Source organism: Camelina sativa, chromosome 7, assembly GCF_000633955.1.
Source record: "Camelina sativa cultivar DH55 chromosome 7, Cs, whole genome shotgun sequence".
Classification (NCBI taxonomy): domain Eukaryota; kingdom Viridiplantae; phylum Streptophyta; class Magnoliopsida; order Brassicales; family Brassicaceae; genus Camelina; species Camelina sativa.
This window is the reverse complement of record NC_025691.1, coordinates 20864435-20877236: the sequence shown is the minus strand read 5'-3', so window position 1 is coordinate 20877236 and position 12802 is coordinate 20864435. Positions and strand designations below refer to the sequence as shown.

The 12802-nt window shown below is 34.7% G+C and overlaps 5 protein-coding genes across 5 annotated transcripts; 4 read left to right on the top strand and 1 right to left on the bottom strand.

The window, feature by feature from the left end:
- Positions 7-663, bottom strand: LOC104701744 (CLAVATA3/ESR (CLE)-related protein 17-like). The gene has a single exon (XM_010417484.2). It carries the CDS (start codon positions 324-326, stop codon positions 24-26), a length of 303 nt encoding a protein of 100 aa, XP_010415786.1. The 5' UTR covers positions 327-663; the 3' UTR covers positions 7-23.
- Positions 3755-4678, top strand: LOC104701743 (MLP-like protein 43). The gene is made up of 2 exons (XM_010417483.2): positions 3755-4067; positions 4169-4678. Exons 1-2 carry the CDS (start codon positions 3865-3867, stop codon positions 4443-4445), a joined length of 480 nt encoding a protein of 159 aa, XP_010415785.1. The 5' UTR covers positions 3755-3864; the 3' UTR covers positions 4446-4678.
- Positions 5458-6635, top strand: LOC104701742 (MLP-like protein 43). The gene is made up of 2 exons (XM_010417482.2): positions 5458-5788; positions 6068-6635. Exons 1-2 carry the CDS (start codon positions 5590-5592, stop codon positions 6343-6345), a joined length of 477 nt encoding a protein of 158 aa, XP_010415784.1. The 5' UTR covers positions 5458-5589; the 3' UTR covers positions 6346-6635.
- LOC104701741 (MLP-like protein 31) lies at positions 7559-8428 on the top strand. Its single transcript, XM_010417481.2, has 2 exons — positions 7559-7849; positions 7939-8428. Exons 1-2 carry the CDS (start codon positions 7648-7650, stop codon positions 8214-8216), a joined length of 480 nt encoding a protein of 159 aa, XP_010415783.1. The 5' UTR covers positions 7559-7647; the 3' UTR covers positions 8217-8428.
- On the top strand, positions 8650-11098 carry LOC104701740. The gene is made up of 7 exons (XM_010417480.1): positions 8650-9072; positions 9317-9558; positions 9654-9776; positions 9853-9969; positions 10074-10256; positions 10400-10541; positions 10666-11098. The coding sequence occupies exons 1-7, from the start codon at positions 8679-8681 to the stop codon at positions 10842-10844; spliced, it is 1380 nt and encodes a 459-aa protein (XP_010415782.1). The 5' UTR covers positions 8650-8678; the 3' UTR covers positions 10845-11098.

Below are 12802 nucleotides of genomic sequence, written 5' to 3'. Positions count from 1 at the left end.
ATAATAATAGCAACGCGTAAAAGTTAGTTGTGGAGAGGATTGGGACCCGTGTGAACTACTCTCTTGTCGTCTCCATAAATGTCATCTCTGTTCAATGGCCCACGAAACGTCGCCGTAGTACTGTAGCTCAGAGCCTTTCTCGGCGGTGGAAACGCGACGAAGTGACGACGTGAATAACCAACAGAAGAAGCTGACGAGGACAAACCTATCTGAGAACTGACAAAGAAGACGAAGAAGAATAAGAAGAAGGAACACATGATCAAGTTCTTGTCCCATCTTCTGTTCTTTCCATGTCTCTCTCTTCGTACCAACAACACGTGAGTCATCTCACAAAACCTCAGAAACAGGCGAACATGAAGAAAAAGAGATAATGAAAAGTCAAAGCCAAAAAAAAACAAGAGAGAAAGAAGAAGTAGAAGAAGAAAAGAGGAAAGAAGAAGTGAGATTTGTTGGAATGCAAGTTTGTTGTCTTGTGGGTATAAATAATAATAAAGATTTTATTGACTTGTTAAAAGTATTTTTTTGCTTTTTTTCTCCTAATGGGTCTTTGGATCCTTCTAAGATCTGGCACTGTTCTTTTCTTTCCTCTAAAAGGCAAAAGCTTTACAAGAAGAATTCTTTCTTTTTCACTCACTCTCTCTCTCTGTCTCGGAATTCGTAAGCGAAGAGTGTGTGTGTGGTCTGTAGTGAAAAAAGTACGGCAGGCGGTATTAATAACGGCTGTCACCTCTTTGTATTTATTCGAGGGAAGACTCTTTGAAAGCACTCTCTTCTCTTTACCATTACTGTCTTCACTTTCTTTTTGTTCACGAATACGTTACGTAATTTTTAACTAATTATGGGTTTTGACGTACTAATAATTGTGTTTAGGGGTTTTCTTGGTAATGACGATGAGTTGTGTTTATTGTTAATCAATCTCATGGTGTAACAGTGACACATTGGCCAATGTCTTTTTGAGGCATTGACTTTGTTGGTTTATTAGAGGACAGCTCACTGTGGTTAACATAAAATAAAATTTAGCACCCTACTCTTCTTTTTCAATCGATTATTGCGGTCAAAGTAGATGAGATTGGGACGCTCTATTCATTAGTCAAGTTTTTTTTCCCTCTTCTGCATACGGCATACCATTTAATCTCACGTTTGTAATAGTAGTATTACTATTACGTATTCAAGTTAAAAATGATACTACAATAAGTGATGTCTTGACCCTTGACCGAGAAAAACAAAATAAAACAATAAGTGCTGCAGTATCTGAATCCTTCAGGACTTCATATAAACTAGGGGTGGGCATTTCGGTTTAAGTTCAGGTTCGGTTTAGGTTCGGTTTAGTTCGGTTTGTTCGGTTTTGTTGAAACTCTAACCAAACTCAACCGAAGTTAGTTTGGTTTGGTTTGTATTTGGATCGGTTTATGTTCGGTTCGATTCGGTTTGGTTTGGTTTTAGTTTGGTTCAGTTTTGATCCGTTTTAAGAATCAATTAATATAACAAAATAAAAACCTAATATTAAATATAATTAAATTTATATTTATATTTAGTTGATTTTATTAGAAAAATTAAAATAATGTAAAATAGAAATAAAATGCAAATGGTAATAGATAAGATCACATATTTATAATTTTAATAATATTATAAACTAATTTAAGAAACACATTGGGTTAATGGTCCGGTTCGGTTTGAACTGAACCATTTGGGTTGAGAAGAAACATAACCGAATGGTTAGAGTGTAGAATTGAGTTTGGTTTGGGTCGGTTTGAATTCGGTTGGTTCGGTTTAAATGCCCACCCCTAATATAAACTGATAACATCATGGTGGCAGAAATTATTTGTGAATGACAAACTCAGATTTCAAAATTATTTATTTACCACCATCACCGTCGATTGTAATATAGTATTCGGTTTCGTTAGTAAACTAGATTTTGACCCGCGGTGTACCGCAGGACTATATTTAAACTAAGTTTTTTAAAATTTGAAATTGTATGTATTTGTTTTGTTTAGTGTAAGGTTATATAATTGTATTTGATTGTTAATTGTAAAATTTAAATCTGCAGTTTACATGATCAATATTTTATCAACTTAACTAAATATATCTAATATTTTTATATTGATAATATTAGCAAAATAATGAAATGATAAATACTAATTTTTTATTGAACCATGAATTAAAAAGCTAAGTAAAAAACTAATATCACAAATTTTAATTAAAAAAAAAATTAATAAATTATATCCCCAAACTCTAACTCCCACGCAATCGTTTGGGCTTCAACCTATTGGGCTATAACTTTCACCTTGGGTTCAATTATATTCTACTTGTGGGTTTATTACTAGAGTAACTTTAATTGGCAACTCTTGCTCCGTTTTTATTTCTATGCAAAACAAAAAAGAAGTTATCACAACAATTCTTATTCTCGTAAAAGGTTCAACACACGACAAAAGTATATTACGACAAGATGAAGTGAGGAGAAACTTTGTAGCGCCTCAGCCAAATGAAGCATGAGAATAATGTGATCGATCATTAGTATAAAATATAATAAGACGCAAACAGTATTACTTTATCGCATTCATACATAAAACTTTTACGTGTGCTTATAACAACATAAACTTACATAAAATTTGAATTTCATACACGAAATAAACAAATCCGGCCTAAACCCACAAATCTCCAAACGCTGTTAGTGTTTCGTTAGCAATATGATGACTAAGATGCCACGTGGATAATACGACAAAATAAAGTAAAAAATCAGAAAACAAATAAATCTATCTTGAACTCGAACCGCCGCCGTTATGGAAATAACAGCATACATCAAACCAAATGAGCCACCGCAACATACGATGGTACCCCAAACAAATAAATTATATACACAAAAATTTCCAAATAATTCGTATGTTATTTTAAAGTCATTGAAGCTCGATAACATCTAGGTTCAGAACCTTAGATCGATAGATTAACCTCGAGAAAACGAAAGATTTGGCCAAGAAAGAGCAAACCCTCGTCATAATCTGTTGATGAACTTATTATTTGATTTAGATCTCTGAGATTTGATGTTTATTAGACTTCTCTATGAGAAAACCCTTTTTCCACTCTCTTTACTTTCTTTTCTCCGATCTTCTAATCAAATACAATTGGATCTGGAACTGAAATTTCTTTGGTTCATCATATCAAATTTGTATCAACTAGATTTTGGAAAAAGAAGATAAAAACAAAAATTGATATTCAAAATTGATTGAGAGAATAATCTCTCAGTTTCTCGTTAATTTGTCCAGTTGGGGTTGAATAAATGGTGGTGGGAATGACGACGAGATGTAGAAGAAAGCAGATGAGTTTTTTTTTAGTTTTGTTATTTCCCATATATTCTGTATCTATATATTAAATTTCGTTTAGAAAGCCAACAATAGTTATCGATAGCCTAGTTGGTTTTACTCCTGTTTGTGTCATCTTAATGTTGCCGGTTCGAACCTACACCAGGTAAGATTTAAGTCAAATTCTTTTTATGTCCACATGGCACTTAGTCAGCATATTGTTGACGGAACATTAACGGCATTTGTGGGTTTACGCCGAATTTATTTAATTCATGTATGAAATTCAAATTTTACGTAAATTTATGTTACGTAAATTCAAGTTTTGTGTATGAATGCAATAAAGTAATATAGTTTGTGGGGAATACTATGATGGCTAGGTGGAGCGAAACTATCGATGATATTATTCAAAAAGAAAAAAAAATATCATGATATTATTATAACGATCAAAAATGGTTCTATCCATTAATACTTTGCTCACTATTTCCTCTACAAATAGAGGCTAAATTAACTCAAGAAAAGAAACATACTCCACTCTATACCTTATATTTTCTTAAGATTAGCAAAAATCATGGCAGAAGCATCTAGTTTGGTGGGAAAGCTTGAGACAGAAGTGGAGATCAAAGCCTCGGCTGAAAAGTTCCATCACATGTTTGCCGAGAAACCACACCATGTCTCCAAAGCAACCCCAGGCAAAATTCATGGATGTGAGCTGCACGAAGGCGACTGGGGCAAAGTCGGCTCTATAGTCATCTGGAAATACGTTCATGGCAAGTAAATAATCCCTATTTATCTTTTTCTTTGCATGACTAATGGCTTCATGTTGATTCGTAAAGTTAAACCTAGGAAAGTACAATGTTGAACAATTGGTGCAGATGGAAAGGTAGTAGAGGGAAGAATCGGATCGAGGCGGTTGATACAGAGAAGAACCTGATCACGTTCAAGGTTATAGGAGGTGTGCTAATGAAAGAGTACAAGAGCTTCGCATTCACAATCCAGGTGACCCCTAAGCAAGGAGGACCAGGGAGTATTGTACACTGGCACCTTGAGTATGAGAAAATTAGCAACGAGGTGGCTCATCCGGAAACTCTCCTCCAGTTCTGTGTCGATATCTCCAAAGAGATCGACGAACATCTCTTGTCCGAGGAATAAAAAATTACTCCTTTTGTATGTGTGTGCGTGTGCGTGTCTTAAGCCCGTTTACAATAAATGAGACGTGACCAGCGAGGTTATGAAGCAACGTGTATCAAAGCTTATGTATGCTACGATCCTCTGTGTGGGTTACTAATAAAAGCATATAATGTTTTAATGTTTTATCTTTTGGAAATTAATATGCCTTTCTGCTACGAGTTTTGAAAAACTCGGATTTCAAGTTTATTTGTTAACCACCATCATGGTCGATCGTAATAATATCCGGCTTCATCAGTTCTACAACTAGTTTTTCTTTTACATGTTTTTACAGAAATATTGATCAATTCTAGAAGAATTTTATTAAATATATCCAAACTCTCGTTCCCACGACAATCGTGATCTTAATCATTAAGACGCAAATAGTTGGGAAGATGAATTATTACGATGGGGCCGTGGCTAAAGAAACTATTCATGATAAAACTATCTTTTCTATTTTAAATTTATTGTCATAATATTTTTTATTTCAAATAGAATCTCTCAACTATGTGCATTGGTTAATCTCTCACCAAATTTTTCATTAACAAAAAAATAATAAAATATAAAATGATAATTTTTTATTGTAAAAGTTTTTCAACATAAGAGAGTAAATTTTTCAAAGATTCGTTCTCACCTTTTATGAAAAACTCTCATAATAAAAAAAATATTATACTATATATATTTTTTTTTAAGTGAGAAATTTTGGTGAAAAACTTCAAATGCATATTAACATCTTATCATATCATAGCTGTTATTTTTATACTATCATTTTTGTCGATTTGTGTTGACTTAGAAGAGAAACTTGATACCGAAAGAAACAACATGAATTATGTGCTCGATCAATAATAGCAATATATAGATCACCGTGTGATCAACGCTTGGCAGGTTAAACCTCAAATAAAGTATTGGACAGGTGAATTATTATGATGGAACCGTCAACTAATCATAATATTATTTTAAGGAACAAAAGAATGGATCTATTCTTCCACACTTTTTTTTCTTTCTATTCTTCAATACTTTATACTTGCTCACTCTTTCCTCTACAAATAGAAGCTAAAGAACTCAAGAAGAGAGACGCGCTCCTCTCCAAAAAGACCTTAATTACATTTTCTTGAGATCACCAAAAATCATGGCAGAAGCATCTAGTTTGGTGGGGAAGCTTGAGACAGAAGTGGAGATCAAAGCTTCCGCTGGCAAGTTCCATCACATGTTTGTCGAGAGGCCACACCATGTCTCCAAAGCAACTCCAGACAAAATTCATGGATGTGAGCTGCACGAAGGTGAATGGGGCAAAGTCGGCTCTATCGTCATCTGGAACTACGTTTTTGGCAAGTAAACCTTATATTTATTTTATTTTTTCTTTTCTTCCTAACTAGTGGATTGTAAACCAAAATTCCAACTAAATTGTAAACGATGTAATCGCTACATAATTAAGTAACTAAGGATAATGCGTGCAAAAGAATTTGATCTCAAATATTATTGATATATTAACAAGAAAATGCCTACTACTATGATTACATTATAACCAGATCTCTTTTTTTTTATAAAGTCATGTTGATTCGTAAAGCCAAATCTAGGGAAGTAAAATCTTAAAGCAATGGGTGCAGATGGTAAGGCACGTATGGTGAAGGATAGGATTGAGGCCGTGGAACCAGAGAAGAACTTGATCAAGTTCAGGGTTATAGAAGGTGATTTGATGGAAGAGTACAAGAGCTTTTTCGTCACAATCCAAGTGACCCCTAAGCATGGAGAGTCAGGGAGTGTGGTCCACTGGCACTTCGAGTATGAGAAAATAAACGAGGAGGTAGTTCATCCTGAGAATCTTCTTCAGTTTGCCGTCGGAATGTCCAAAGAAATCGATGAACATCTATTGACCGAAGAATAGAGGATTACGTACCCTTCATGTGTGTGTGTGTGCGAGTGCTAAGTACATCTACTTAATTAAGTACTTTTATAATGCAATAAATAATGAGCAGTTATAATAATTGGTGTGTCGATCGCATGTGTGTAATGTATATGGATACTACTACGGTCGAGTTGTGTTTGAAGTTTCTAATTTGAAGCGACGTGTAGTAGTACTCTATAACTATGCGGCTACTTCAAGTTTATATATGTATATATTACTATCCTCTTATGACTGAATGATAATAAAAGCAGTCCATATGTATCACCCCATTTCTTATCCAAATTTCAAATTAATATATAGAATGGGCGACGATACTATTTACAAATTTTGTCTCCGTTATATTTATTTATTTGATTCGCCACAAAATGATTATAATCTAAAACCCACAATCTCCTTGAATCGAAACCAAAACATAGATAAGTATCCTTACTGGTTTTGAACTTGGAAGTAGGAACCTTTCCTTTTGCAAGAGACATGCACGGCCAGATAACCGATATATATTTTTCAACCTAGATACACATCATAATATTGTTTATTTTATAAATTACAATTTCGAAGTAACGTGTATTCCTTTACAAAATATATGATCTACGAGGGTTGACTCAAAAAAGGATATGATATTTTAGGAATTACTTGGGAATATAAAATACTCAATAATACAAGTATGTTCAGAGTTTTTATATTCTACAAAGTAAGAACTTTCAAGAAGCTTATCAACAAAAAACACCTATTATTATAATGAAATAATGATGACTATAATTGAATAATTAAAACCGTACCATTTGTTTAATATGGATCCAGTCACATCCAATTCAAACTATACCAATCAAATAGCTATTCTTCAAAAATCCATATCATGCTATCGTTAGAAATATCGAAGGGATACATCAATACATACTCTTAATGAACCCATTTGTTCTAGTTTAAAAAATCTACCACGAAAGTTGATATTATTTTCGTACTGCTTTCCCACTAACGTTAATCCTGAAAATATTTTATTTGTCACGAGCTACGAACTATATTTGATATATATAGCCTTCGTTTATACATTAAAAATATATATATCAAACAATTCAGGCTTATCAATTAGCTACAGGTGGACAAACGAGATCACATAAGAGAAAGAAGAAATCAAAATATTATTAACAATGAAATTTAGGCTTATTCTCGGTTTATACATTCCTCTATATAAAGGGTCAAAAGAGCTCAGAGGAGAAACCATTCACTCTCAAAACTCAAAACCCTAAGAGACATTTACAAAATCAGTGGTAATTATAAAAAATGGCGGAAGAGGCATCTAGTTTGGTTGGGATCCTCGAGACAACTGTTGAGCTAAAATGTTCGGCGGAGAAATTCCATGACATGCTTGTCGGGAGACCACACCATGTCTCCAATGCAACTCCAACCAACATTAAGGGTGCTGAGCTGCACGAAGGCGAAATGGGCCAAGTTGGTGCCGTCATCTTATGGAATTACGTTCATGGCAAGTCAACTTTATATATCTTTGTTTTTATATAGGATTCATTGGCTTCCAAGTCATAATCGAGTATGTGAATGTTAATTTTGGTGCAGATGGGGAGGCAAAAGTAGTGAAAGAGAGGATCGAGTCAGTAGATCCGGAGAACAATCGGGTTACCTACAAGGTGATAGAGGGTGATTTATTGAAAGAGTACTCGAATTTCGTGGTCACCTTGCAAGTGACCCCTAAGGAAGGAGAACCTGGAAGCGTTGCACACTGGCACTTTGAATACGAGAAAATTAACGAAGAAGTGGCTCATCCTGAAACTCTCCTACAGTTGGCTGTTGAAGTCTCTAAAGAGATGGATGAACATCTCTTATCCGAGGAATAAAGGAAGACGTGTGTGTGTGTGTGTGTGACTGTGTGACGTCAAACACATCTGCCAAATTAAGTCTTTGGAACTGTTATAAATAATGAGATGTGTGTCCCGAGTTTGCGTGAGAAACATATATGTTGATCAGATATGTTTTCAGCCTTTCAGTTTGTGTATGCTAATAATATATCTCGACGTTGGTTGATAATAAAAGCATATAGCATTGAACTTTGATGAAATCTCCATGTTAAAAGTACTATAGTCGTATCGTATTATATATGAACCGGGTCAGGTCGGCATTGAAATAACCGGACAATTTCAAAAGAAAACAACGGTTTGGTTTTCTATGATAAAGCAACACGTTGACAAGCAAGTAAAATAGTAAAAGTGGCAGTGGTCTTACTGGTGGCAGTAACAATATCTGTAGATATTATTAGAGTTGACTGTGTGACTATTCTGGTCAGGACAAAAGAGAAAGCTATGCGCAATGTTCTTTTAGATCTTTCCTCTTCCATGGCGGTAATCAAGTTCGTAGCTTCTCCGTCCTGCTCGTTATTTTCACTCAAACGGGCTCTTCACGAACCTTTCTCTTTCAGCAACTCTTCTCCTTCATCTTCCTCGTCTCGAATCACGAATGCTTCTAAAAGACCGGGTAATTTAGAAACTCATGGGTCCGATCGTGTCAATTACGAGAAAAAGCGGGTTGCTTTGATCCCTTGTTCGCTCTCTTCAACCGAGATTGTCCCTCAGAAGAAGAAACTGCCCCTAAATTTCAAATTTTTGTTCGGTCAACGAGCTCTGTGGCGAAATATCTTGTTTGAATCTACGAAACTTAGAAGTGTCATTCTTCTAAATGCCATTACAATCGTTTATGGTAAGCTCGAAGCGTTTCTACTATGTTTTTGTGTGTGCGTAGGTGTTTGAATCGATGCGTAGTTTCAAAGTTTCAATCTTTGATCTTTGTTCTATCTTTGCGCTTAAACCATATGGGAATGGGAACAAATTGTGTTTTCAATTTGGATTGATCGAAGATATATAGTAGGAACTTGGGTTTGTTTGTTTTTTGAATGTGGGAGTTTATAAGTTTTTGATCTGTTGTTGACATGTTATGTTTGTAGCTAGTAACATTGCAGTTGTTAAAGAGGTTGAAGAGATCATGGATCCTGCAGCTTTTAGTGCTGTGAGATTTGTTGTGGCTGCGATTCCCTTCACTCCTTTTGTTGTGCGGTCGTTTAGTGATGTGAAAACGCGTTATTCAGGGATTGAGTTAGGTTTCTGGGTTAGTTTAGGGTATCTAATGCAAGCAATTGGTCTTCTAACATCTGATGCTGGGCGTGCATCATTTATTTCCATTTTCACTGTGAGTGGTGTGTGATCAGTTCTGAAAAATTCTATAAGTATGAGAGAGTCTTGAAGGTAAAGTAATTATCTTTTTGCCTCTGGTGAATGTTACAGATTATTGTGGTTCCGTTGCTTGATGGTATGCTTGGAGCTATAATACCTTCACGGACGTGGTTTGGAGCTCTAATGTCTATCTTGGGAGTTTGGATGCTGGAATCTAGTGGCTCTTCTCCATGTGTAAGTGCTCGTTGATCCTTGACAAGTGAAGTTTTCTTGTTTACAGGATTTTGACTGACTAGATTCATTTGTTCAGATTGGTGACTTGTTTAATTTCTTATGCGCTGTGTTCTTCGGAGTTCATATGTTAAAGACAGAACATATATCACGTACTACAACTAAGGACAAGTTCTTGCCCCTTCTAGGCTATGAGGTCAGAAAAAGCTTTCTGCTTTATATAGATTAATTGTGCTTGTGATGATCTACTATCATGGTTTAACGAAGCTCTATGCATGTGTGTATGCCATCTTTACTCAGACATATGTCGTTGCTCTCTTTTCGATGGTGTGGTATTTTGGTGGAACATGGTCTACTCTCTTGCAAGATTATGACCCATCTTCCTGGACATGGGACTCATGTTGGGAATGTATGGTTGCATTTCCATGGATACCTGCGCTATACACTGGTGCTTTTTCGACCGGTGTTTGTCTGTGGATAGAGGTACATAAGTTTTTCTCGCTTTCTCCTCTAATCTATCTTTCTAGTTTCTCAATTTAATCATATGAACTTTAGCAGTTATTTTTGTGTTGTATATATTGGTTTCATTTTGGTGATTTTACATTCAAATTGTTCTGTCTATGCAGATGACTGCCATGTGTGATGTATCTGCCAAGGACACCGCTGTGATATATGGTTTGGAGCCTCTTTGGGGTGCGGGGTTTGCATGGTTCATCCTTGGTGAGAGGTGGGGCACAGCTGGTTGGATTGGAGCCGCCCTTGTGCTAGGTAATCTAACTTTAAGAATTCGACCATCTGGTTCTTTATTCATTTTCTAGATGCTAGTAGCTGAGTATATAAGTAAAATGATTGGATAGGCTCCGGCTGATGATAATTTTCTGATCCTCTGCAGGTGGCAGCCTAACTGTACAGTTGCTTGGATCATCACCGCCACCAAAAAAGCCCCTAGAAGGTGAAGAGAGCAGAGAAGAAATTGATTGTGCAGCTGCTTCCAACAAGCAAAGGCGCTTCTCGACCTCACCCATAGTGGTTACATCGCTAAAAGACACGTCTAAACTATTGGATAAGTGATACAAGACTCTTCCATCTGTGACTTATACAAGTCTCAAGAGGCAAGCCTTAGTGTTACCCTGAGGCTTGGAATGTAAATTATGTAAAGTTCCGTCACAGTTTTGAGATATATAATCATCTTGAGAAGGCCTAATTTTTTTGGTGGAGATTCAGATTCTTGGTGATGATTCTTGTATGTGAAGAGAACAAAGAAACCTATTAATATAAGCTGGCGTAAATGCTAAGCATGGTACAGATTCCATATCTTCCTCCAACAGACTTCACTTATATAAGCAGAGCTACACATAGACCAAAAGATCAACAACAGAGAAGTGATGGCTCAGATTGCGAAATCCATGATAGAAGTGGAGATCAAAGTGTCAGCTGATAAGATATTCCAAGCTATCAAGGCTACTTCGCGCAGCGTACCAAAACTATCTCCAGACAAAATACTTAGCGTGGAGGAATAAGTTTGTGATGACTGTAAAGGCACCAAGAATTGGACTTTGTTGGTAAGAAACTAAGAAACAAAAGTTGCTTGCGTCTCCCCTTACTATAAGCTAACAAATCAATGACTGTGTTTGTGTTCGATGGAGATGTGATGGAGAATTATAGTAGCTTTAAGTGTAATCTTCAGATCATACCAAAGCTACATGTAAATAAGTGGTGAAAACCTAGCATTAATATATAAAAAGTGGATACCAAAAACCAAAATCTAAAAACTGCTTTTAGCAAAAAAGTATAAAATAATTATAAGATAAACTGCAGGTCCACAATAATGATAATTATGAAATCATTACCTAATATGACGATGATTTTAATTGAAAATACAAATCAAATATCTGATTGTGACGATTACCAAATACTTTGTCAAATTGTCTGTCAATTTCATCAGGTAATAGTATATAATTAAGATAATTGATGACTTTTTTTCTTAATCAAAAGTACTAAAAAAAACTTTTTCAAATTGCCTGTCACGTCACCAGGTATATAATTGTGTGTGTTTTCGTTTTCTTATGTTGATTTCAAGTTGATGTAGAATGAAATGACATTTTAAATTTTATATTCAAATTTTTGTTTTTGTTTCATTGTGCAAGAGACACGGCCAGATAATAAACAGTAGTTTTCAACATATATTTCAAACTTTGGGTTCGAATGGTAACCGCGGTTTTGGTTGTAAGGGGAAAGCAGTATTACAGTGCGGTACGGTTCAACTGCAGTACGTGCGGAAGAAACATATTTGCAGGACAAGTGCGGTTTGTACAAAATAAGCGGTACAAAATAATGTTTGATTGGTGAAAAAAAACTACCTGCGGTACATAATTAAATATTTAAATGATAAAAAATACAAAAATGTGCAAATTATAATTTAATTAATAAATTTATACTCATGATTTTGTTAATCTTACTATTTACAATAATACTATCTACATTATTATTAATAAGATTTATATTTACTGTATTTGCAACCACATGTTACAAATTTATTTGTTAACATAGAAACTGAATTTATAATTATTTACATCAACTATTACATGAAATTATATTCTTTTTGGTGAAAAATCTATTAAATTATTTAACCAATATATTTATTTTATTTAATCATTTGAAAAATACCTTATCAATCAAATGCTACATATGTTTGATAAAAAAGGTAGTAGAATGTTAAGGGGATGTAAAGTTCCAGTTTTAATCTTATGCAGATATATGTAACCGTATTAAACTAAACTCTTTAATCTAATATAATAGTATCACTTGTTCAACAAAAAAAGTTTAATAAAAAAGGTAATATGTAAGAGAGAGAAGAAATAGGAGATAAGAATAATGTTTTAAACTTTTTGTATTTGCTCTCTTTGTAAAATAGTGGAGTAGTATAGAAAACATATTATTTTAATTATTAACTTTAAAAAGCACTGTATTATCTTTGCGTTTTTCAAAACCGATGGGTAAAAGAGAGATGGCTCTTACAAGAACGGCTC